Consider the following 24,372-nt stretch of genomic DNA (forward strand, 5'->3'; position numbering starts at 1 on the left):
AGGTAAGAATACTGGAGTGGGTTGCCATTTCCTTCTCCAGTATGCAATTCTTAATAATTTTTCTCAAATGAAAAATGTAATCCCATGCAATATTTCCTTAGGTTTCCTAAGAGTACTAGGTTGTACAAACTCTATGAAAAAACACACTTGGCAGCTGAGACAATTGATAGTTTAACAGTTCAGTTCAGTTGCTCCGTCATGTCTAACTCTTTGTGACCCCATGGACTGCAGCATGCCAGGCTTCCTTGTCCATCACCAACTCCCGGAGCTTGTTCAAACTCATGTCCATCGAGTTGGTGATGCCATAAAACCATCTCGTCCTCTTCCATGTTGTCCCCTTCTCCTCCTGCCTTCAATCTTTCCCAGTATCAGGTTCCTTACCAAAGAGTCAGTTGGTAAGTTTCTATGACAGGAAAATCTGAGACCACAGTTTTTTACTATATGTCCACCAATCATAGTGTATTACTAACTTAGCTGCTTTTCATAATAATATAAATTAGCATACAGTGTCTTAAACAGGTTATTTGTTTTTATTCTCCTGACTAGGGCACTCCTCTTCTCTAACTCACCTTTGTGTACCCAGCACCAACACTAGCTCTTGATTAAAACTGATTATCAAATATATGTCTCCTAGTGATTTCTGCACAAAAATTAGAATAAAAATGTGAATTGATATTACCTTGAACTGTTGTTGTTGCTTAGTCACTAAGTTGTGTTTGACTCTTTTTTTGACCCCAAGGACTGAAGCCTGTCATGTTCCTTCTATTGATATTGCTGATAATATGGCTCCTCCTTGCATTGCTCTAAATGAAATAACTCCCTGATTTAAAAAGTATCATGATTAATCATTATCAATATCTTTCATTAAATACCCCCTTTTTTCAATTTTATTTTATTATTATTATTATTATTTTACTTTACAATATTGTATTGGTTTTGCCACACACATCAACATGAATCTGCCATGGGTGCACAAGTGTTCCCAATCCTGAACCCCCCTCCCACCACCCTCCCCATATCATCCCAGTGCACCAGCCCCAAGCATCTTGTATCCTGCATCGAACCTAGACTGGTGATTCATTTCTTATATGATATTATACATGTTTCAATGCCATTCTCCTAAATCGTCCCACCCTCTCCCTTTCCCTTAGAGTCCAAAAGACTGTTCTATACATCTGTGTCTCCTTTGCTGTCTCGCATACAGGGTTATCATTACCATCTTTCTAAATTCCATATATATAATATCCTCATTACGGTCAGAAATCTCTTCATATTTCTGGTCAAAGCATGCCTCAAGCAAGAGCTTGAATTCTTGTCCAGGCATATAAATCAGGGTCACCAGTTTTCCTACACAAAAATGCATATCCTTTCAATCGTTCTTAGTTACCTGGAAAGGAATCCCAATAAGATAATCATTTTAATACAGATGTCTGAAAAGAAGCCATGAATGTTGTCTTCATATATGATAACAAGCCAAAAGTAAGCAGCAGCAGATTATTATCATTGCCCTCACTTCTGTTCACTTTGATTAGAGATAAGTTAGCTAATGTTGTGCCAGATATCCAAAAAGCCAGTGATCAGATTCTATGGTGAAATGTTGTCATGAGCTCTGCTGTTCTCCTCGAGTCTATCTGGGTCTCTACCCTGTGCTGCTACATCTCGTTAATGATGCAGGCTGTGGTCATGGTGCTCTTCTCTCTTGAACAAATATATTATCAGTTTCTGCTATTCACCTATTTTACCTTCTATTTTATTGGAAAAAAAGTGCATCAAGTATGAATTGCCTTTATTTAGTACTAGAGTCCCTGTATCTACATTTTCCTTTTTCACAGGCAGAGGAGACATTCACTACCACCACTCAGTGTGAATTGGATACCTGGGGTTCAGGTTCCTCTTTGATCCATACCCAGCTGTATTTTATTTCCTGAAGGCAATGGCACCCCACTCCAGTACTCTTGCCTGGAAAATCCCATGAACGGAGGAGCCTGGTAGGCTGCAGTCCATGGGTTCGCTAAGAGTCGGGCACGACTGACTTTACTTTCAATTTTCACTTTCATGCGTTGGAGAAGGAAATGGCAACCCACTCCAGTGTTCTTGCCTGGAGAACCTCAGGGACGTGGGAGCCTGGTGGGCTGCCATCTATGGGGTCACACAGAGTTGGACACGACTGAAGTGACTTAGCAGCAGCAGCAGACTTATTTAGTCATGTATGGATGTGAGAGTTGGTCCATAAAGAAGGCTGAATGACAAAGAATTGATGTTTTTGAACTGTGGTGCTGGAGAAAACTCTTGAGAGTTCCTTGAACTGCAAGGAGATCAAACTAAATCCTAAAGGAAATCAACCCTGAATAATTCATTGGAAGGACTGATGCTGAAGCTGAAGCTCCAATACTTTGGCCACCTGATGCGAAGAGCTGACTCATTGGAAAAGTGGAAAAGACACTTATGATGGGAAAGATTAAGGGCAGGAGGTGAAGGGGCCACAGAGGATGAGATGGTTGGATGGCATCACTGACACAATGGACATGAGTTTGAGAAACCCCGTGACATAGTGGAGGACAGATGAGCCTGGCGTGCTATAGTGCACGAGGTCACAGAGAGTAGGACAAGACTTAGTGAGTGGACAACAATAATGATAGACTCACTGGCATTATTTACATCCTATAATTTGCACGTAGTTAAAATGCACTTTTTTAACAAAATATAGGAATCTTACAGAAATGACAGGACACACTGCACAGTTCTGTTTATGTATAGTTCAAGAAAGTGCACAATAACTCTAACATCATTTTTAGGAAACTGTCAAAAATTGAATCGCCTAGGTCTTACTGTCTTTGTTTCTGAAGAAAATGTGGGATAGTAAACATAACTTCAGACAAGTGTTGTAAGAAACAAATAAAATGTGTAAATATATTGTGATGGGTCCAAATAAAATCTTCAAAGAAGACAGTCATGTGTATATGTGTTCAGTTATATAAATTTTTATTTCAAATAAACATATGCACACTGATTTGTACACAGTCTCATGTTGTATGTTGAGAGGAAATGTGAGAGAAAGATGGAGAGGATACATGTAAAAATAATGAATGCTTGACTGAATATAAAATCAAATAATGTAGAAAATTAGGCATAAAATACAGTATAAATGGTAGACAACAAATTAAATAATTACTTTTCTTATCTTAATGCTTCATGGACATCACAATCTGAAGCAAGTTTATATTTATGCCATGAGAAAAATCTCTATCAGATAAAGCGACTGAATATCCCCAGATTGAAATTAAATTTCCTCTTCCCACTTAAGATGGGATTATAACACAAAATATCCTTCCCCAGGGGAAGCTCAATAAATGAACTGAGAAGTATAATCTCCATTTCCTGAACAAAATTTTACTGGGAAAAATTCTGTATTCAATTTCTAATGTTAAGACAAAATTGCTACACCAGTGATTTAAATACTTATGCTCTGACAATTCTGGAGTTCAGAAGCCTGATACGGGTTTCTCTGGACTAAAATCAACATGTTTGCAGGGCTGGATTTCCTCTGGAAGCCAGAGGGAAGAATCTATTTCCCTACTTTGCATTCAGACTATAGTAGGAAAAGAATATAAATATATTCATTACAATGAACAAACATTTCATATGAGGGATTAAATCAGAACACAATTTGTGATATAATTAAGAAATGCCTAGTGATTTTGGACAATGTGGCACCAAGCCAAGCTGTATAGTGCTCAAGGTTTATATCAAAGGAACACAGTTCTCCTCCTTGTCACGAAGAGCAATTTTTTCTAAACATCAGGGGTTGTGTCTCTACTACAAGTCAATATTTGAAGAGTCAAGGGATGTAGTCCAGGAAGGGATGTAATCTATTCCTAAACTTGGAGAAAAACAGGTTTGGGATGAGGCATTTTTCAAAGGTTAGACTGAGGAAGTCAGCAAAGCACATGAGGAAGAACAATGATAATTAGCAGTGGTTTCTCTTGACTCTAACCTGGTTTCTTGGGAACACAGAATCTCCGGGACATTCCCTTCCCTGTTCAGCCCAGCGTCCCATAGGGAAATCATGGGCCTAGAGATTGGAGTAGAAAGAGGGAATGTGCTGATTAGTGGATGGGGGACCTGTAAATATCTCCTCTGCTGCATCCCTCAGTCTGTACAACCTTGCACTGAATGGACCGTGGTTATTGCTGTTAGAGTCCTAAGTTTGGCTGGGGGACTCATACAAGCCTCCTTTCCACTGTCTTCTGTGGGGCCAGAGCTTCAGTCTCCATTATTACCATCCAGGAGGAGTTTGGACCTTCTTGCAGTGATCTTCCTCTCAGAGTTCCCAACCAGGTGAGTTGGCGAATCCAGGAGGTGCTGCAGGAAAGGGTCCAAGAAGGTCAAATCCATGCATGTTTACCTGAGGTCTCCTGAGAGCCACCTGCTGGGCCCAGAGCCCAGAGTTTGCTAGCATTGACCTATATAAACTGTCAAGAGAGGTAATGGGGAGCTGCTATATAACGCAGAGACCCAAGCCCAGGGTTCATGCTAATCTTTTTACATAGATTGTCAACCACCTCCTTAGGAGAATAGGGGCTTCCCTCGTGGCTCAGATGGGAAAGAATCTGCCTGTGATGTGAGAGAACTGGGTTCGATCCCTGGGTTGGGAAGATCCCCTGGAGAAAGGAATGGCAACCCACTCCAGTACTCTTGCCTGGAGAATTCCATGAACAGAGGAGCCTGGCAGGCTACAGTCCATGGGGTCACAAAGAGTCAGACACGACTGAGTGAGTAATACTTTCAGGAGGATAAATACCCCTATTCCCACTATTTGGGTAAAAATGTAAACTTTTTGAATAGTTCACTTGCCTCTCGAAATTCAAACAGTTAATATGTGGTAGATCCAAGATGCAGTGCCAAGTTTTTAATTTAAAAAGTTGTTATTCATATAGTTTAGAAGTTTCTTTTACCATTTCACCTTAAAAATCTCACACTATTGTTGTATATTATGCATTTCCATTTCTAAATTGTAGATTTATTCCCTTTGCTTATTTTTATAGTGGGATGTTGAATCAATAAAGTGACTTGATATCATAGTGATATCTCTTTTATCATTTACATATTTTTTTTCTGCTTTATTAGTTAATCTGGGTATCCAGGGGATACACAATGCAAAGAACAGATGGACAAGGGACTCCCCGTGTCTTGAAGTTTTAACAATAGCAGGGAAGCCACTTTATTCTTCAGCATCCTCTAATACAACCCTTCATCACCTCCTTCTTACATTCCCCCAAACAATGGCTTAAGTTTGAAACTTGGATATCTGGCGAAAAAAAGACCCTCAGGTTTTTTCACAGGTTCTTTTCCCTTAATGATACACATGCCACCCTGATAGCTTCTTGTCACCTGCTGTGTCCTCACTGAAGTATCTTTTTAAATATCATGTTCTTTACAAGATTCCTGAATTCCCAATAAAAAATAACAGCCCTCTCTCTTATGAAAGTGAAAGTGTTAGTTGCTCAGTCATGTCCAATTCTTTGCTACCCAGTGGACTGTAGCCTGCCAGGCTTCTCTGTCCATGGGCTTCTCCAGGCAAGAATACTGGAGTGGGTAGCCATTTCCTTCTCCATGGGATCTTCCCAACCCAGGGATTGAACCCAGGTCTCCTGCATTGCAGGCAAAATTCATAACCATCTGGGTGAACACTTCATAGCAGCTGCCACTACCTGGCATGAAATATATTTGCTAATATTCTTTCCTCATTCATGATTAGATTGTAGGACTTTTGTAGGACAAAGCTGAGACAAGAACTCATAGACAGGGAAGCCACAAAGACTCCTTTAAGGGGATGAGATTCAAATTCTGTGTGTGTGTGTGTGTGTGTGTGTGTGTGTGTGTGTGTGTGTGTGCTTAGTTGCTCAATTGTGTCTGACTCTTCTGAAACCCTTTGGACTGCAGCCCACCAGACTCCTCTGCCCATGGGATTTTTCAGGCAAGAATACTGGAGTGGGTTACTGTCTCTCTGTCTCTCTATATATCTAGATATAGACCTCTCTCTATCCATATATATATATATATATATATATATATCCGAAAAGGCAATGGCACCCCACTCCAGTACTCTTGCCTGGAAAATCCGATGGACGGAGGAGCCTGGAAGGCTGCAGTCCATGGGATCGCTTAGGGTCGGACACGACTGAGCGACTTCACTTTCACTTTCATGCACTGGAGAAGGAAATGGCAACCCACTCCAGTGTTCTTGCCTGGAGAATCCCAAGGACAGGGGAACCTGGTGGGCTACCGTCTATAGGGTTGCTCAGAGTCCGACACGACTGAAGTGACTTAGCAGCATATATATATATATATATATGAGTTGAGCTTCCCAGATGGCACCATTAGTTCTAAAGAACCAGTCTGCCAATACAGAAGACATAAGAGATGCAGATTTGATCCCTGGGTTGGGAAGATCCCCTGGAGGGCAGCCCACTCTGGTATTCTTGCCTGGAGAATCCCATGGGCAGAGGAGCCTGGTGTTCCACCATCCATAGGATCACAAAAGTCAAACATGACTGAAGTGATTTAGCATGCATGTAAGTTTGCATTTAAGCCATATATACAAGTGCTTCTAGGCAGTGGCTTCCTCATTGGTGTGTGTGTGTGTGTGTATATATGTATAAATATGGCTTAATTTAAAACTTTAATATATGCAAGCTGTATATATATAATTAATTAATTGTAATATTTCATCTAGCTAGTAATGCCCATTTGTATGAAAATTAGTCATATTATTTTTTTCTTTTCTAGTCATTACATCTACCTTATGGAACCAGTAATAACACACAGGTTTCAGGATTTCTTCTTCTGGGATTATCAAAGGAACCAGAACTGCAACCCCTCATATTTGGGCTTTTCCTCTCTGTGTACCTGATCACTGTGTTTGGAAACCTGCTCGTCATCCTGGCTGTCAGCTCAGACCTCCACTTCCACACCCCCATGTACTTCTTCCTCTCCAACCTGTCCTTTGCAGACATTTGTTTCACCTCCACCACCAACCCAAAGATGCTGTGGAACATCCAGACTCACAGCAAAGTCATAACCTACGAAGGCTGCATCATCCAGATGTAGTTTTTCTTGCTGTTTGGGGGCCTGGATGTCTTCATCCTGACTGTGATGGCCTATGACTGGTATGTGGCCATCTGTCACCCTCTGCACTACATGGTCATCATGAAACCCTGGCTCTGTGGTCTTCTGGTTCTGTCATCTTACATTATGAGATTTTCCTGTATTCCTTGTACAGAGGAATACATTTCATTTCCTGTATTCCTTGCTACAGAGCTTAATGGTGGTGCAGCTGTCCTTCTGTACAAACAATGAAATCCCTCACTTTTCCTGTGAAGCCAGTCAGTTATCCTACTTGCCTGTTCTGACACCCCCATCTGTGACGTGGTGATGTATTTTGCAGGAGTGCTGATCGGTGGTGGTTCCTTCACATGTATTCTTTACTCACTCTCAGACAGTCTCCTCTGTATGTGGGATCTCATCAGCTCAGGGGAAGTATAAAGCATTTTCCACCTGTGCATCTCACCTCTCAGTTGTCTCCTTATTTTACTGTTCAACCCTAGGAGTGTACCTTAGCTCTGCTGATACCCATGGCTCACAGTCAAGTGCAATCACCTAGGTGATGTACACCGTGGTCACACCCTTTTGTCTACAGTCTCAGGAATAATAACATAAAAGGAACTCTGAAAATATTACTTACAAGGGAAACTATAAAAGAGATAATTGAATTGGTGTTGAAGAACTGCTGTTAATTGCAGGGCTCACAACTTCAAAGCCATAAATTGTGATTATTTGAATCACATTTTGAAACTAGAACTTGCTCTTTCTATTTATTTCCAGAATTTTTATTTCTTTGGCTTCCGTTTATCTAAAAAAACTTTAACTACCATTATTATGCTTTTTTCTCTCTCTGATATTGAACATTTTCCCCCTTTTTTATCTTCCAATTATTCCAGATTTATTCCCAATCTTGAATATTAACTATTTGGAGAATCTCATTTGTCTTATGGGACAATATGCATTTCTCAGTATTTTTTTTTTCTCAAATGTCATATATAATCCTATGTAACCTTCCCCTAGTTTTCCTAAAAGCATAACTATAGGCTGTACTAAACCTATGGGGGTAAAGAAGAACACATTTGAGAAAACAAGGTAATTTACATAAGTTTTTGGAGAGGAAAATCTGAGACCACCATTTTTCACTATACAAGCCCAACTGCTTGTGTATCAATAACAGTTGTTTTTCATAATTATATAGATTTAACATATAGTGCATTTTAGCTAATCACTTATTTTCATTAATTAATTTCAATTAATTAATACCCAGCAAGAATACTGAAGTGGGTATTCTTTTTCTCTTATACACCCTGTATACGCAGTGCCAACACTAGCCCCTCACTTTGTCTACCAAATACATGTCTCCTAGTGATGTCTCCATGAAAACAGATATTTGAATAAACCATTGGATTCATATGACCTTGAATATGATGAAGCAAGCTTTAACTTATACTTTGTATCCCTCTGCATAATATTTCTTTTTCAAAATATACATTTACTTTTTGAAGTAAGATATACGTCACTTGTTTAAGGGGGTTTATTCTTTGGTGTGAAGTTTTGGAAGGTGTTTTAAGGTTTTTCGTTGAATTACTGACTTTTTTTCTTGAAATCTTCCAGTGATGCATACAAACATGATTCTTTCTATTGCTCTAAGTAAAATAACTCATCCTTTTCTATATTTCATTATGAACACTAGAGGGACAGTGAATAACCACAATCATCTACTATATATCTCCTATACGGGGACATTTCTTCAATATTTATTCTCATAAATCATTCCCAAGACAATGTGAATCTTCTTAGTCATGTGATTCAGGGTCAGCCGAGTTTCTGCACCAACATGCATGTCCTTCCAAGTTCTCCTAGGTGGCTGCAAAGGATATCAGTGTAGTCATTTTTTACTATTGTTACTTGTGAAAGTGAAAGTTGCTCAGCTGTGTCCAACCATTTGCAACCCCATGGACCGTAGAGTCCATGGAATTCTCTAGGCCAGAATACTGGAGTAGGTAGCTTTTCCCTTCTCCAGGGGATCTTTCTGACCCAAGGATTGGATCCAGGTCTCCCTCATTGCAGGCAGATTCTTCACCAGCTGAGCCACAAGGGAAGCCCAAGAAACTGGAGTGGATAGGCTATCCCTTCTCCAGCGGCTCTTCCAGACCCAGGAACTGCAGGCAGATTCTTTACCAACTGAGCTATCAGGGGTTTGATATAAACATAAATAATGATACAATCAGAAATGCTATCTTCAAATATCAGAATAAATGTCAAAAATAAGATCAAGTAGATTATTTTCATTGCCCTCAGTTCTGTGCCTTTTGGGTTATTGTATCAATTATTGTATCAGTTATTGTAGCATAACAAACCAACATACAATAAAATAACTTATCATAATGACTTTATTATTGAATGAGACAGTATGATGGGGAGTGGTTCTGAGCCCTGCTTGCCACTTGATGAGTTCAGCTAAAAGTCTCTTCATTGTGTTTCTAAGGCTCATCCATGAAACTGTGTGACTCGTGTTCTTTTGTCTTGAACATATTTATGGTTAGTTCACTCCTTGTTTATATCCAGTTTATCCATTTACAGAAAAAATGAGTTTCTGAAATGTGAATCCCTTTACCTAATGTCACAATTCCTATATCCATATATAGCACTTTGCTTTCTTCCCAGTTAGAAGACCTATATTCCATACTTCACTCTAAATATTATCTGACTTATTAATTTTTAATTAATACCTCACATTTAATTTTTTCCTTTTAACCAGTTTATTAGAGTATCATGCTGTATGCTCAGTTGTGTCCAACTGATTGTGACCCCGTCAGGCTCCTCTGTCCATGGGATTATCCTGGCAAGAATACTGGAGTGGGTGGCCATGTCCTCCTCCAGGGGATCTTCCCAACCTAGTGCTCGAACTCACATCTCCTGAAGCTTCTGGATTAGCAGCTGCATTTGTTTACCACTAGCGGCACCTGGGAAGCCCTATTAGAATATAATGATATACATTAAACAACACATATTTTAAAAGTACAGGTGATAGATGGAGGAGAATGATTTTCTCTGAGTAATCTCAGTAGTATGGTATATGATGGTTTGTGTGTGTGTGCGCGTGCGCTAGTCATTCATTCATGTCTGACTCTTTGTGACCCCATGGACTGTAGCCCACTAATCTCCTCTGTCCATGGGATTCTCCAGGCAACACTGGAGTGGATTGCCATGCCCTTCTTGATACGAGGCATATAGGGATTTCTAGCATTCTTCCACCACTAGAAACATCCATTGGAATAACTGTCTGTATACAACAATACCTTTGTAAGTGTCAGGATTCTAGGCTGTTGATTATAGTACATTAATAAGAGAAAAAAAAATAGTAAAGACATTTTTTCTGTTATCCCCATTACAACTTTTCCACAAGTGGGCAACAAAGCATGGAGACAGACACCCTCCCCATGACAAAAAGAAGCTGCAGTGTTTGTCTGACCTCATGGTAACCCATACACCAGGGCACCCTCTGCAGCCTCAGGCTCCAGGCAGACTTCCCCAGACTGAGGCCCCAGTAGAGCAATGTCCATGCCCCCAAGCCTGAGGACATCCTGCATTGACCCAAACTGTAGGCCAGTCCTGAGAACAGGATACCATATGATTGCTGAGACCCTAGGCTCCACGCTCATCTAAGCACCAAGTCAGCATGACTCCTGTTAACCAGAGCTTTCAGTCTACCCCAACATGAGGCCAGCTCTTGCAGCCCAATTGCCAGGTCCATTCCAGTGTTCCCTGATGCCTCGTCAACCCCTACAAACCCAAAGTCCAGGTCTATCCCCAGGGCCCCAAGCATCAGGCCTTATCAATCACCTGCCCCGACATAAGACCTGCCCATTTTAGGACTCCAGAAGGAAGCCGACCAAAAGACATAACCATCTGGCTCATCCAGAAACATGACAGGCTGTCTGGTGAAGGACTTTCTATGCCAAGACAGGAAGATATACCAACTTCTTTAAATGTACACTGATGCAAGGCTGTGAGGATCACAAGTACTCAAGGAAAAAAAGAAACTACTTATAGGACTTCCCAGGTGGTGCTGTGGTAAAGAATCCACCTGCCAAGGCAAGAAACACAGGAGACATGGGTTCATGCTTGTATCCAAAAGACCACTGGGTAGGAAATGGGAAGCCACTCCAATATTCCTGCCTGGAAAATTCCATTGGCAGAGGAGCCTGGCACGAGACAGTTTATGGGGTTGCAAAAAGCCAGACATGACTGAACACGCACAAACTGCAAGGAAACTAATACAGCTCCTATGAATGCCCCTAAAGAAATAGAGATCTGTAAACTGTCTAATAAATATATATAATAATACTCTTAAAGAAATTTAAGAAACTGCATTTAAACAAACAAACAAACAAAAAAAAAAACCAGAAAAAAATCAAACAAGGAAAACAATGACTGTTTCATTTCTGTGCAGGAGTAACTGGGCTTATATTTTCAAGATGACCCTTAATAATACAGAGGCCAGAACTCAACCAACAGATGGTAACAATTCGTGGGATGTCTTTACAACCAGATTAATAAGGTGTAAAGGTACATGGTGTGGAAGAGGGACACCCATGACTTGAAATTACTTCAGCAAGGAGGTCACTTTGTTGCTCAACATTATCTGACATGATCTCATCACCCTCCATCTTTCTCACTCACCTATCAGACACTGCCTTCCTTTCCTATACTTGACTGATTGAAACAGGCACCTTCCTCAGGACCTTTGCAGGGGCCATGCCTTCTGCCAGGCATACACTTCCCCAGATGAGTTCATTCTCCCTGCTGTCTCTTCCTTGAGGTCTCTTTTGAAACATCATCTTGACTGCAGTCCTGCCAGAACACCAAATAAAAAAAATAGTGGCTGCTCTTCACTCTCTTTTATACCTGCTTCTGTTTTCTTCATCACACTTATCACCATCTGACCTATTATATCATTATTTTATTTGTTTGTATGCTTTCTCTGTTACTGGATTGTACAGATTTTTTTTTTTTTCCTCAGTATCCAATATCCCTGCCTGGGTAGTGCCTGAAAAACGTCTGATAGTCAATATATATTCCTCAATTAAATGAAAGATATTTTAAATAAAAAATGGTATAAATTATGCTTGAAAAAGATCCTGAGACTAGTAAAGGAATTCTTAGCAAGTAATGGAAATGGAATGTCCTAAAGGGGCACTGATCCATAAAGAAAATATTGAAATGAAACTTCTCTGCTTTCACTGTTTATAATAGCCAGAACATGGAAGCAACCTAGATGTCCATCAGCAGATGAATGGATAAGAAAGCTGTGTGGTACATATACAAATGGAGTATTACTCAGCCATTAAAAAGAATACATTTGAATCAGTTCTAATGAGTTGGATGAAACTGTAGCCTATTATACAGGGTGAAGAAATCCAGAAAGAAAAACAACAATACAGTATACTAATGCATATATATGGAATTTAGAAAGATGGTAACAATAACCCTGTATGCGAGACAGCTAAAGAGACACTGATTTATAGAACAGTCTTTTGGACTCTGTGGGAGAGGGAGGGATGATTTGGGAGAATGGCATTGAAACATGTATAATATCACATATGAAACGAATCGCCAGTCCAGGTTTGATGCATGATACAGCATGCTTGAGGCTGGTGCACTGGGATGACCCAGAAGGATGGCATGGGGAGGGAGGTAGGAGGGGGGTGCAGGATGAGGAACACATGTACACCTGTGGTGGATTCAAGTTGATGTATGGCAAAACCAATACAATATTGTAAAGTAATTAGCCTCCAATTAAAATAAATAAATTTATATTAAAAAAGAAACTTCTCTGCTTTAAAATTATATCAGTGTTTATTTGAGGTTACTAACATGAGCTTGTGTGAATATTAATCTTTAAAACACTTTATTGGCAGTCACTTGTACCACATGGAACCAGAAGAAGTTACCTGAATTTCAGAATGACTTCTGGAATTTTCAGAGACACCAGTAGTGCAGCCGCCATATTGGGACTTTTCCGCTCCAAGCACCTGATCACTGTATGCATAAAACTGTTTGTCACTGCAATCATCAAATCAGATTCTTATTTCCATACCCCCATGTACTTTATCTCTTGCTGACCATTATCAACATCTGTTTCACCTCAACCAATGTTTAGAGTCAGTATGTAATTAAGGAAGAAAGTCATGACCTATCCAGGCTGCATTATCCAGATGTATTTTTTCACAGTCTTTTCAGAGCTGGGTGATATTCTCCTGAGTTTGATGTCCTGTGACTGGTTTGTGACCATTGACTAGTTTGTGACCATCAGAGTACATGCATCTTTTCAGATTATGGTTTTCTCCAGATATATGCTGCAGGAGTAGGATTGTGGGATGATATGGTAGCTCTATTTTTAGTATTTTTTTTTTTAAGGAATCTTCATACTGCTCTACATAGTGGCTGTACCAATTTACGTTCCCATTAACAGCACTGGGGCTTCCCAGGTGGTGCAGTGGTAAAGAATCTGCTGCCAATGCAGGAGATGCAAGAGAAACGGTTTTAACCCCTGGGTTGGAAAGATCCCCTGGAGGAGGAAATGGAAACCCACTCCAGTATTCTTGCCTGGAAAAAGTCTCCTGGACAGAGGAGTCTTGCAGGCTACAGTCCATGGGGTCCCAAAAAGTCGGACATGACTCATCGACTAAACTACATCAACAGTGTGCCTGTGTCAATCTCAATCTCCCAATTTACCCCTCCCTTTCCCCCCCTGGTAGCCATAAGTTTGCTTTTTACATTTGTGACTCTATTTCTGTTTTATAAATAAGTTCACTTGTACCATGTAAGTGATACCATATGATGTTTCTCTTCTGATTTACTTCACTCAGTATGATCATCTCTAGGTCTATCCATGTTGCTGCAAATGGCATTATTTCATTCTTTTCCATGACTCAGTAATATTCCACTGTGTATATGTAGCACATTTTCTTTATTCATTCCTCTGTCAATGCACATTTAGGTTGCTTCCATGTTCTGGCTATTGTAAATAGTGCTGTAGTGAACATTGGAGCTCATTTATCTTTTCAAATTATGGTTTTCTCTGTATATATGCCTAGGAGTGAGATTGCTGGAGCAAATGGTAGTTTTATGTTTAGTTTTTAAAGACACCTCCATGCTATTTTCCATGGTGGCTGTATCAATTTATATTTCAACCAACAGTGTAAGAGGGTTCCCTTTTCTCCAAACCCTCTCCAGCATTTATAGTTTTTAGATTTTTTTTTAATGCTAGGCATACTGACTGGTGTGAGGTGATATCTTATTGTAGATTTGATTTGCATTTGTCTAATAATTAGCTTTGTTGAACATCTTTTTATGTGTCTCATGTCTATCTTTATGTCTTCTTTGGATAAATGTTTATTTTAATGTTTCTCTTGTAATTAATGCATACTTTGTAATAAGGGGTTAAGCTTTTATCTTGTGATATAACTATGAGTTTTCTAATTGCTTTGGTCAAAATGTCAGGAAGCCAAGGATTATACTGCTCAAGGTTTTATGTTAAATTTTACAATCTGTCCCTTTTAAAAACAGAGGAATAATAATTTTGTGTAGTTTCAGGGACACTATCCCAATCAAAAATCACTGTGTGAAATTCCAGGGAACCTAAACGATACAGAATCTTCAGTCTTAGGCTTTAAGAAAATTTTAACTCCAGGTTTTGATGAGGACATTAGGGTTTAGACTTCTGGAAGGAAGAAGAGTTAATGGAGGAGTGATAAAGTCTGAATTCACCTGGTTCATAACCTGCTCTCCTAGGAGCAGAGAATCAGCAGAAAAAATTTCATGCTTTCTAAATGAGTGTCCCACTGGGAAATCACCTACATGGATTTGGTAGTAAAGGAGGGAAGTATACCTAATGAGCAGAGAGAGCTGTAAACACCTTCTCACTGCAGTTTCCCGTGAGTACAAACTTGGATTGGGTGGGGCACAGTTAGCACTTTTGTTGTCCTTAGTCTGGATCAGGGAAAGATGCCTGACCCTTAACAGCTGACTTGTGGGGACTGAGTTCAGTCTCCATCATCCACCACCCAGGCAGGACTTCCACACAGAGAGTTTCCATCCAGGTTAGTTCTGCTACCCAACTGATACAGAAGGTATCAGATAATATGGAAGCTAACTGCTTATCTGAAGTCATCTGAAAGCCAATCCAGTCTAGCCCAGTGCCCAGAGATCACTGTGGTTGTTCACTTGTTTGATTGATGTGTGTGTGTGTGTGTGTGTGTGTGTGTGCGTGCTGTGTATGCGCTCAGTCACTCAGTCATGTCCAACTCTGTGACCCAGGCTCCACTGTCCATGAGATTTTCCAGGCAAGAATACTGGAGTGGGTTGTCATTTCATACTCCAGGGTATCTTCCCAACCCAGCGATGAAACCTGAGTCTCCTATGGCTCCTTCATTGGCAGGCTGATTCTTTACCACTGTGCCACCTGAAAAGCTGTTTGATTAATAGATCAATGTATTTTTATGATGCTGTAAAGAGACATGAACATTGAACTCAGCAATTTGAGGGTCAATGATACCAATTAAATCTTAGTGATGGAAATCCAGTTAGAAGGGAGAATGGGAGGTGTGATGTACTTTGAGTAAGTGAAATTTATGTTCAAGAACCTATTAATTAATAGAAGTAAACAAATAGGATATTAGTTGTGGAGAGATGTTCAGGGAAGTGTGGGGTTTCCTTTCATTTTTAAGATAGTGCCTATTTGACTATATACTCATATGATAAGAAGATCAAGACCAAGGAATGACTACAAATTAATCTTTACAATAGCATTTCATGAGATACACGTTTCAGAATATCTTCTGTCACTCAGGGTGTCCATGTGAAAAAGAATTATTTTATATGTGAAAGAGGTATACAGCCAGCTTTATTCTGCAACTATTTATTACCTTGTGAGGCTGAATTTATATGTGGATTTGTTAGACATTTACTTTCTTGATGCAAATTATATGTATGTGGCATTTGATTCGATATACTGGGTTGGAATGTTTTCATTCCTGCTTTTCACTGAGTTCTTTCAAAGAATTGAAGTTTTTCCACAAACTGACTGCTTGCTGCTTAGCTCTTTTACATATTATAAATGTGTCTGTGGGCCACTGTGAGTGTTTACAACTTTTCGTGATCAAATCAATCCATCAACCATAGAATGCTCCCTCCATTGCATTTTAATTTTTTGTTTTCATTGCTGAAATATTTGAGGTTTCACTTTAACATTCTTCAGTCTTAAATCATTGCTTTAAACAAAAATATTAGTGAAATTTCCTCAATCTCCTTAGTGCTAATAAATCACTTGTGTACCTATTTCCAGTGTGGCAAGAAGATCCCCTGGAGAAGGAAATGGCAACCCCCTCCAGTATTCTTGCTTGGAGAATTCCATGGACAGAGGAGCCTGGTGGGCTATAATCCGTGGGGTTGCAAAGAGTCAGACATGACTGAGTGACTAACACTTTCACTTTCCAGAGCTGAAGTTATTGAATTGTAGTCTCTTTCTAATTGTTTCTGATGAAACTCCATTCTGTTTTGTATAATGGCCATTTCACAGATTACACAGATTTTGCAAATTGTATTAACACCAATAGGGCACAAAGTTCACTTTTCTCTACATTCTTATAATTACTTCTTAGCTCTAGTATTTTTGACAATCACCATTATAACAGGAATAGATAATATTTCATTCAGTTTTGACTTGAAGTTCCCTAATGAACAGCATTGTTGTGTGCCTTTTCACATACCTGTTGACCATTTGAATATCTCTTTGGAAAACATCTACTCATATCCTTTCCCTATTTTTTATTTGAATTTCTTTTGCTACTGGGTTGTATGCTCAGTAGTCTGTGTTGTGTCTGACTCTTTGCAACACCATGAACTGTAACTCTCCAGGTTCCTCTGTCCATGGAGTTTTCCAAGCAAGAATACTGGAGTGGGTTGTCATTTCCTCCTACAGGAGATATTTCTGACCCAGGGATCAAACCCACGTCTCCTCTGACTCCTGCATTGGCAGGCAGATTCTTTATCACTAAGCTACCAGGGAAGTCCTGCTGGGCTGTATGAGTTCCTTTTATAGTTTGAATATTAACTCCCTTTCAGATATCTTGTTTGAAAATATTTTTTCCATTTCCATATCTTTTTTTGGTCATGCTGTTAGTTTTTTTGTGTTTGTTGTTGTTGTTGTTTGTTTGTTTTGTTTTTCCTGTAGATGCTGTCTAGTTTGATGTAGTGCCACTTGGTTATTTCTTATTTTGATACTTTGTTGACATGTCAAATACAAAATAAATACTTCTAAGAACTATGCTAAGAAATCACTTCCATGTGTTTTCCTCTAGGATTTTAATGGTTTTAGGTCTACTTATGTTTTTAATTCATTTAGGAGGAATTTCTTTGACTACCATAAAGTAGTGGTCCAATATCATTCTGCTTTACCTAGCTGGACAATTTTTCCAGTATTACTTATAGAAGAGGCCATATTTTCCCTATTTTATATTAATGTGTTCTTTGTCATAGATTAATTAACCATCTAAGTGTCATTTTATTAATGGGATCCCAATTTTGTTACATAGTTATACGTCTGTTTTTTTGCTAGTACCCTGCTGTTTTGATGACTGTAGCTTTGTAGTATATTTTTGAAAGCAGAAAGTGTGATGACTCTAGCTCTGTCCTTCTTTCTCAAGATTACTTTGGATATTTATGGTTTTGCGATTTCTTATGAATTTTAGGATTGTTTATCTGTTTCTGTGAGAAATGCCATTGAAATATTGACAGGGATTGCATTGAATCTGTAGATTTGCTTTGACTAATATAAACATTATAAGAATAATATTGTTTCGAATCTAGAAACATGGGATACTTTCCATTTATTTGTATCTTCTTCGATTCCTATCAACAATGTCTTGTAATTTTCAGCATAGAGATACTTTACCTCATTGGTTGAACTTATTCCTAAGCATTTGGTTGTTTTTAATGCTATTGTAAATACTACTGCTTTCTTTATTTCCTTTTTGATAATTTGTTGTTAGTATATACAATTGCTACTTATTTGTATATGTTAATTTTGTATCCTGCATTTTAGTGAATTTTTTATTAGCTGTAACATTTTTCACAGTTTTTTTTAGGATTATATTATATGTATGTCATCTGCAAAAAAAAAATAAAAAGACAATTTTACTTATTTTCCAAATCTTATGTGTTTTATTTCTTTTTTGTGTTTTAATGCTCTGACTAGGGACTTCTAGTACCATGTGGAATAGGAGTGGTGAGAGAGAGTACCCTGGTCTCGCTCCTGATCATACAGGTAAAACTTTACTTTTTTTCACCATTTAGTATGAAGTTAGCTGTGGGTACATCATATGTGATGCTTTTATGGATGTTAGGGCATTTTTGCTTTTCATCTTCTTCCACTCAAGGACCAGACAAGATTGGGAAAATTGTCAGCAAACAATATGAATTCCAGAAATAAATGATAGAATTTCTCATTAAGGGTGGAACATAACATGGTGACAAAAAAGCTTAAAAAATGGGAAAAAAAAGAAATAAAGACAAAAAAAAAAAAAGAAATAAAACACATAAGATTTGGAAAATAAGTAAAATTGTCTTTTTTTTTTTTTTTCTTTTGCAGATGACATACATATAATACAATTTCCTAATCAGGGATAGCAATAGGGAATCCCACAGAGGATTAGGTCCATACACAAAACTATTGATATTAATTTTGTTACTGCAAAGTATAAACTAACTATTTTAATTTTGTGGGTGAAAGCCATTTGTATAAAGATAACTAATGATATTTTTCTCCTTTCTTATACTCAACTTCAACAAATAGAAGAAGAAAATCTTACAGTAGTTTCAGGATTTCTTCTTCTGGGATTTTCAAATGAACAAGAATTGCAGCCCATCACATTCATGATTTTCTTCTTCATGTATCTTATCACTGTGTTTGGAAATTTGGCTATCATCCTAGCCACCATTTCTGACTCCCACCTCCACACACCTATGTACTTCTTCCTCTCCAACCTGTCCTTTGTAGACATCTGTGTTACCTCTACCACCATCCCAAAGATGCTGTGGAACATCCAGAACCAGAGCAAGCTGATAAGCTATGAAAGCTGCATTACTCAGATGTACTTTGTCATACTCTTTGTAGGGTTGGATGACTTTCTCCTAACAGTGATGGCCTATGACCGCTTTGTGGCCATCTGTCACCCCCTGCACTACACAGTCATTATGAATCCATGGCTTTGTGGCATTATGCTCCTGGTCTCCTGGATCATCAGTGTCTTGCATTCCTTCTTACAAACCTTAATGGTTTTGCAGCTTGCCTTCTATACACATTTAGAAATCCCTCATTATTTCTGTGAACTTAATCAGTTGATTCAACTTGCCTGCTCTGATACCTTTCTTAATGACATAGTGATGTATTTTGCAGCCCCACTTCTGGGTGGTGGTCCCCTGGTTGGTATCATTTACTCATACTCTAAGATAGTATCTTCCATTTGTAGAATCTCATCATCTCAAGGGAAGTATAAAGCATTTTCCACTTGTGCATCTCACCTTTCAATTGTATCCTTATTCTATTGTACATGCTTAGGAGTGTACCTAAGCTCTGCTGTTACCCACAGCTCACACTCAAGTGCAACAGCCTCGTTGATGTACACAGTGGTCACACCCATGCTGAACCCCTTCATATACAGTCTGAGAAATAAAGACATAAAGAAGGCTATGAAAAGATATGTGGGGATGGCAGCTACACAGGGTGCAGCTGTCCTGGAGTTGAACAAGGCCATACGAGTACAGGGTTCATAATCTTGGTGTTTTTGCCTCTCCCAAATTATTTTCTATTTCAAATCATATGACTTTGGATTTCTTTAAAAAGTATTTTTCTCAAATAAAAAATATAATATCAAGCCTTATAGCAGAAAGTGAAGAAGAACTAAAGAGCCTCTTGATGAAAGTGAAAGAGGAAAGTGAAAAAGTTGGCTTAAAACTCATCATTCAGAAAACCAAGATCATGGTATCCAGTCCCATCACTTCATGACAAATAAATGGGGAAACAATGGAAACAGTGACAGACTTTACTTTCTTGGGCTCCAAAATCACTGCAGATGGTGATTGCAGCCATGAAATCAAAAGACACTTGCTCCTTGGAAGAATAGCTGTGACCAAACTAGACAGCATATTGAAAAGCAGAGAGAGACGTTACTTTGTCAACAAAGTGAGAGGGTAACAGGTAGGAAGGCCAGGGGTCTTAAAACGGAGGAAATAGGTTGCAAGTGTCAGACATTTTTTAATCTCTCTCTTAAGTGTCAGAAAACAAACTAGTGATATATATATTGCCCCTTCTGTATACAAATTAAAAAGAGGTTTCTCTTAAAATACTATGTTGCCATAATGACACCTGGTTCCACCTGAATTTAACTTTTCTCAGATCTTGAGCTAACCAATGCATTTTCTTATGGAAATGTTTGTCTTAAGCTATGTCAATGTACTATACATTTACCCCAAATTCTGACTTCAAGTAGGTTCCCCCTAAAGGCTCAGAACTGACTTGACAAACAAGTATGTTATCCTCATATATTGTTCTCCTTATCCATGTAAATGGAACTATTTGTATGGTAACCTGTGCTTCTACAAGATTCAGGTCAATCAGTTTATGGCCCAGGATGACCAGCCTGGTGCCAAGATTATCTCAAAATGCATCTGGTGCCATTCTCTGAGTTTTTAGGCATTCCTCTTTCATTAACAGACTGGTAGTAACTATATAACATCCAGCATATAAAAACTAGCTATCTGGCATTGAAACATGTATAATATCATATATGAAATGAATCGCCAGTCCAGGTTTGATGCATGATACAGGATGCTTGGGGCTGGTGCACTGGGATGACCCAGAGGGATGGTACAGGGAGGGAGGTGGGAGGGGGGGTCGGGATGGGGAACACATGTACACCCGTGGTGGATTCATGTTGATGTATGGCAAAACCAATACAATATTGTAAAGTAATTAGCCTCCAATTAAAATAAATAAATTTATATTTTTTAAAAAAAACTAGCTATAAAAAAACTAGCAGATGGGTATTCTTTCTGTCCCCTTTTGATGTCTATGTCAGAAGCTTTCTCTATCTCTTTTATACTTTAATAAAACTTTATTATACAAAAGCTCTGAGCAATCAAGCCTCATCTCTGGCCCCAGATTGAATTCTTCTACTCCAGAGGCCAAGAATCCTGGCATCTTTTGTGGTTCAGCAACAACCTTTCAAAAAGTACATCTAGTCACAGCTATAGTTTTTCCAGTAGTCATATATGGATGTGAGAGTTGGACTATAAAGAAAGCTGAGCACTGAAGAATTGATGCTTTTGAACTGTGGTATTGGAGAAGACTTGAGAGTCCCTTGAATGGCAAGGAGATCCAAACAGTCCATCCTAAAGGAAATCAGTCCTGAATATTCATTGGAAGGACTGATGCTGAAACTGAAACTCCAATACTTTGGCCACCTGATGCGAAGAACTGACTCATTTGAAAAGACCCTGATGCTGGGAAATATTGAAGGCAGGAGGAGAAGGGAACGATAGAGGATGAGATGGTTGGATGGCATCACTGGCTCACTGGGCATGAGTTTGTGTTGGCCCTGGGAGTTGGTGATGGACAGGGAGGCCTGGCATGCTGAAGTACATGGGTCGCAAAGAGTCAGACACAACTGAGTGACTGAACTGCCTGGAGCCATGTTTTGTTTTGTTTTTTAAGTAAAAGATTAGTCATGAGTTGTACGCTCCCTTGGAAAGAAATACACTCCGAAACATTTATATGTTTATATAAGATTTAAAGGAAAGTCAGACAATTTTTTCCTTTTGGGGCTATCATTTTTCTATATCTCTATATTAATTTATAGGTGAACTTGACTCCAATATATATTGTGTTTTATATTCAGTCACTGACTTTTATTTTCCTCACTAGGATCCTATTCTCTTATTCAATTCCATGTCCACAATGCCTGCCATGGCCACTGGCAAAAAACAGATCATTAGGTATGTGTCTCCATGTGGAGTATTTATTTAACACAACTTAGAATAAACAAATTAACTTAATATGTCCTTGTAGTCATTGTTGCTATTCAGTCACCAAGTCGTGTCTGACTCTTTCAACCCCATGGACTGCAGCAATCCAGGCTTCCCTGCCCCTCACCATCTACCAGAGTTTGCCCAAGTTCATGTCCATTGAGTTGATGATGCCATCCAACCATCTCATCCTCTGTTGCTCTCTTCTCCTTCTCCTTTGTTGCTCTCTTCTCCTTCTCCCTTCCCAGCATCAGGGTCTTTAACAGTGAGTCAGCTCCCTTGCAACAGGTGGCCAAATGAGTGGAGCTTTAGCTTCAGCATCAATCCTTCCAATGAATATTCAGGATTGATTTTCTTTAGGATTTACTGTTTTGATCTCCTTGCTGTCCAAGGGACTCTCAAGAGTCTTCTCCAGCATCACAGTTGTTTGACACTCTACCTTTTTTATGGTCCAGCTCACACATCCATACATAACTACTGGAAAGACCATAGCCTTGACTATACGGACCTTATTTTTACAAATTGATGTCTTTGCTTATTCACACATGTCTAGGTTTGTCATAGCTTTCCTGCCAAGAAACAATTGTCTTCTAATTTTATGGCTGCAATCACCATCCACAGTGATTTTAGAGCCCAAGAAGAGGAAATCCCTCACTGCCTCCACCTTTTCCCATTCTATTCGCCATGAAGTAATGGGACCAGTTGCCATGATCTCAGTTTTTTTTTTTTTTTCAATATTGAGTCATAGGTGACCCTAAATATGACAAAGCAAATTTTAAAATTATGTTATATGCAAAATATTTTATTTTTCAAGTTGTAAATCTACTCATTGACATATGGAAGATTTGTGTTTATCTTTTAGAGGGTTTATACAATGAGTGAAGGACTTGTTGGATTGCTTCATGTGTTTCAATGGGAAGATTTCCTAAATCTCTTTGAAAATGTCATGCTGCCTACATATATAAATCCTTCCATTTCTCTAGATAATATGCCTCAATCTTTTCTAAATTGCAACATCATTTCTAAAGGAGTAGTGGACTAACATATTATTCATTCCATGTCTACTTGTAGAATGAACAAGATGTTAACCTTCATGAGAAGTTATGATTCACAGGAGAGTTTGAATTCCTTTCCAATCATGTGATTCAGGGACAGCAGATTTTCTGCATGAAAATGCAACTCCTTCTCACCTGTCCAAGTTCCCTGGAACAGAACTTCACTTTTTAGTAGAGTTGTCTGAAATAAACTATATCAGAGTTATCATGAATAGTGTCCTCAAATATCAGAAATAGGGATCGCTGACATAAGAAGTAGTGAACTCAGAACTGTCCGCAGTTTAGACGACTTTGTTATATCAGTTAACTATTGTTGTATAATAGGTCTTCATAAAATCAAGTGGTTTAATTGAATGCCTGTATTATTCAAAGGGGCTACATGATGTGAAGTTGTTCCGAACTCTACTGGGTTCCTTATGAGTGTGGAGTCAGTTGTCAGGCTCTGCAGTGGGTTTTAAGGCTCGTCCATGTCCCGTGTGTCTATAGTGCCTTTTGGTCTCGAACCAATTTATGGTCAGTTGACTTCATTTCTATTTTTAAAGTTCTATTTACAGGAAAAAAAACATATTTAGCATATAAATTAATTTGACTTCAATGCACTGATCCTATATGTTTGTGACATTTTGCTTTTGTCATAGTTAGAAAACATACCTTCCACTCATTTTAAGGGTGAATCAGCTACCTTTGTGCTTTCTAGATCCCACTTCAACCATGAGATGTATTTTTCATTTAAAGAATTCCAATTAAATAAATAAATTAATTTACAAAAAATAAAGAATTCATTGGCATATAATGAACATAATAAACTGCACCCATTAAGTGTAAATTTTGATGAATTAAAGAAACTTTACAGAATCAAGAGGGCATACTGCAGTTTTGCATTTGTATATATTAATAATTCAAGAAAATACAAAAAAAGCTTTAACGGTTTTGTATGTAATTAGTAAAAATTTAGTTTCCATAAATATCAATTTTCTTATTTCTGAAGGTGCCAGCATGCTAAATTGCTTCAGTTGTGTCTGGTTCTTTGCACCTCATGGGCTGTAGCCTGCCAAGTTCCTCTGGTGGGATTTCCCAGGCAAGAATACTGGAGTGGGTTGCCATTCCCTTCTCCAGGGAAGCT

The 24,372-nt window shown here is 38.7% G+C and overlaps 1 protein-coding gene and 1 pseudogene across 1 annotated transcript; both read left to right on the plus strand.

Moving 5' to 3' along the window:
• The first annotated feature begins 1,443 nt into the window (after positions 1–1,443).
• LOC120864618 lies at positions 1,444–7,796 on the plus strand (annotated as a pseudogene).
• Positions 7,797–19,026: 11,230 nt separating this feature from the next.
• On the plus strand, positions 19,027–19,944 carry LOC120864619 (olfactory receptor 7A10-like). Its single transcript, XM_040241652.1, has 2 exons — positions 19,027–19,407; positions 19,693–19,944. The coding sequence occupies exons 1-2, from the start codon at positions 19,045–19,047 to the stop codon at positions 19,942–19,944; spliced, it is 615 nt and encodes a 204-aa protein (XP_040097586.1). The 5' UTR covers positions 19,027–19,044.
• The last annotated feature ends 4,428 nt before the right edge of the window (positions 19,945–24,372 follow it).

This window comes from Oryx dammah, unplaced genomic scaffold (assembly GCF_014754425.2).
Source record: "Oryx dammah isolate SB20612 unplaced genomic scaffold, SCBI_Odam_1.1 HiC_scaffold_5, whole genome shotgun sequence".
Taxonomy (NCBI): domain Eukaryota; kingdom Metazoa; phylum Chordata; class Mammalia; order Artiodactyla; family Bovidae; genus Oryx; species Oryx dammah.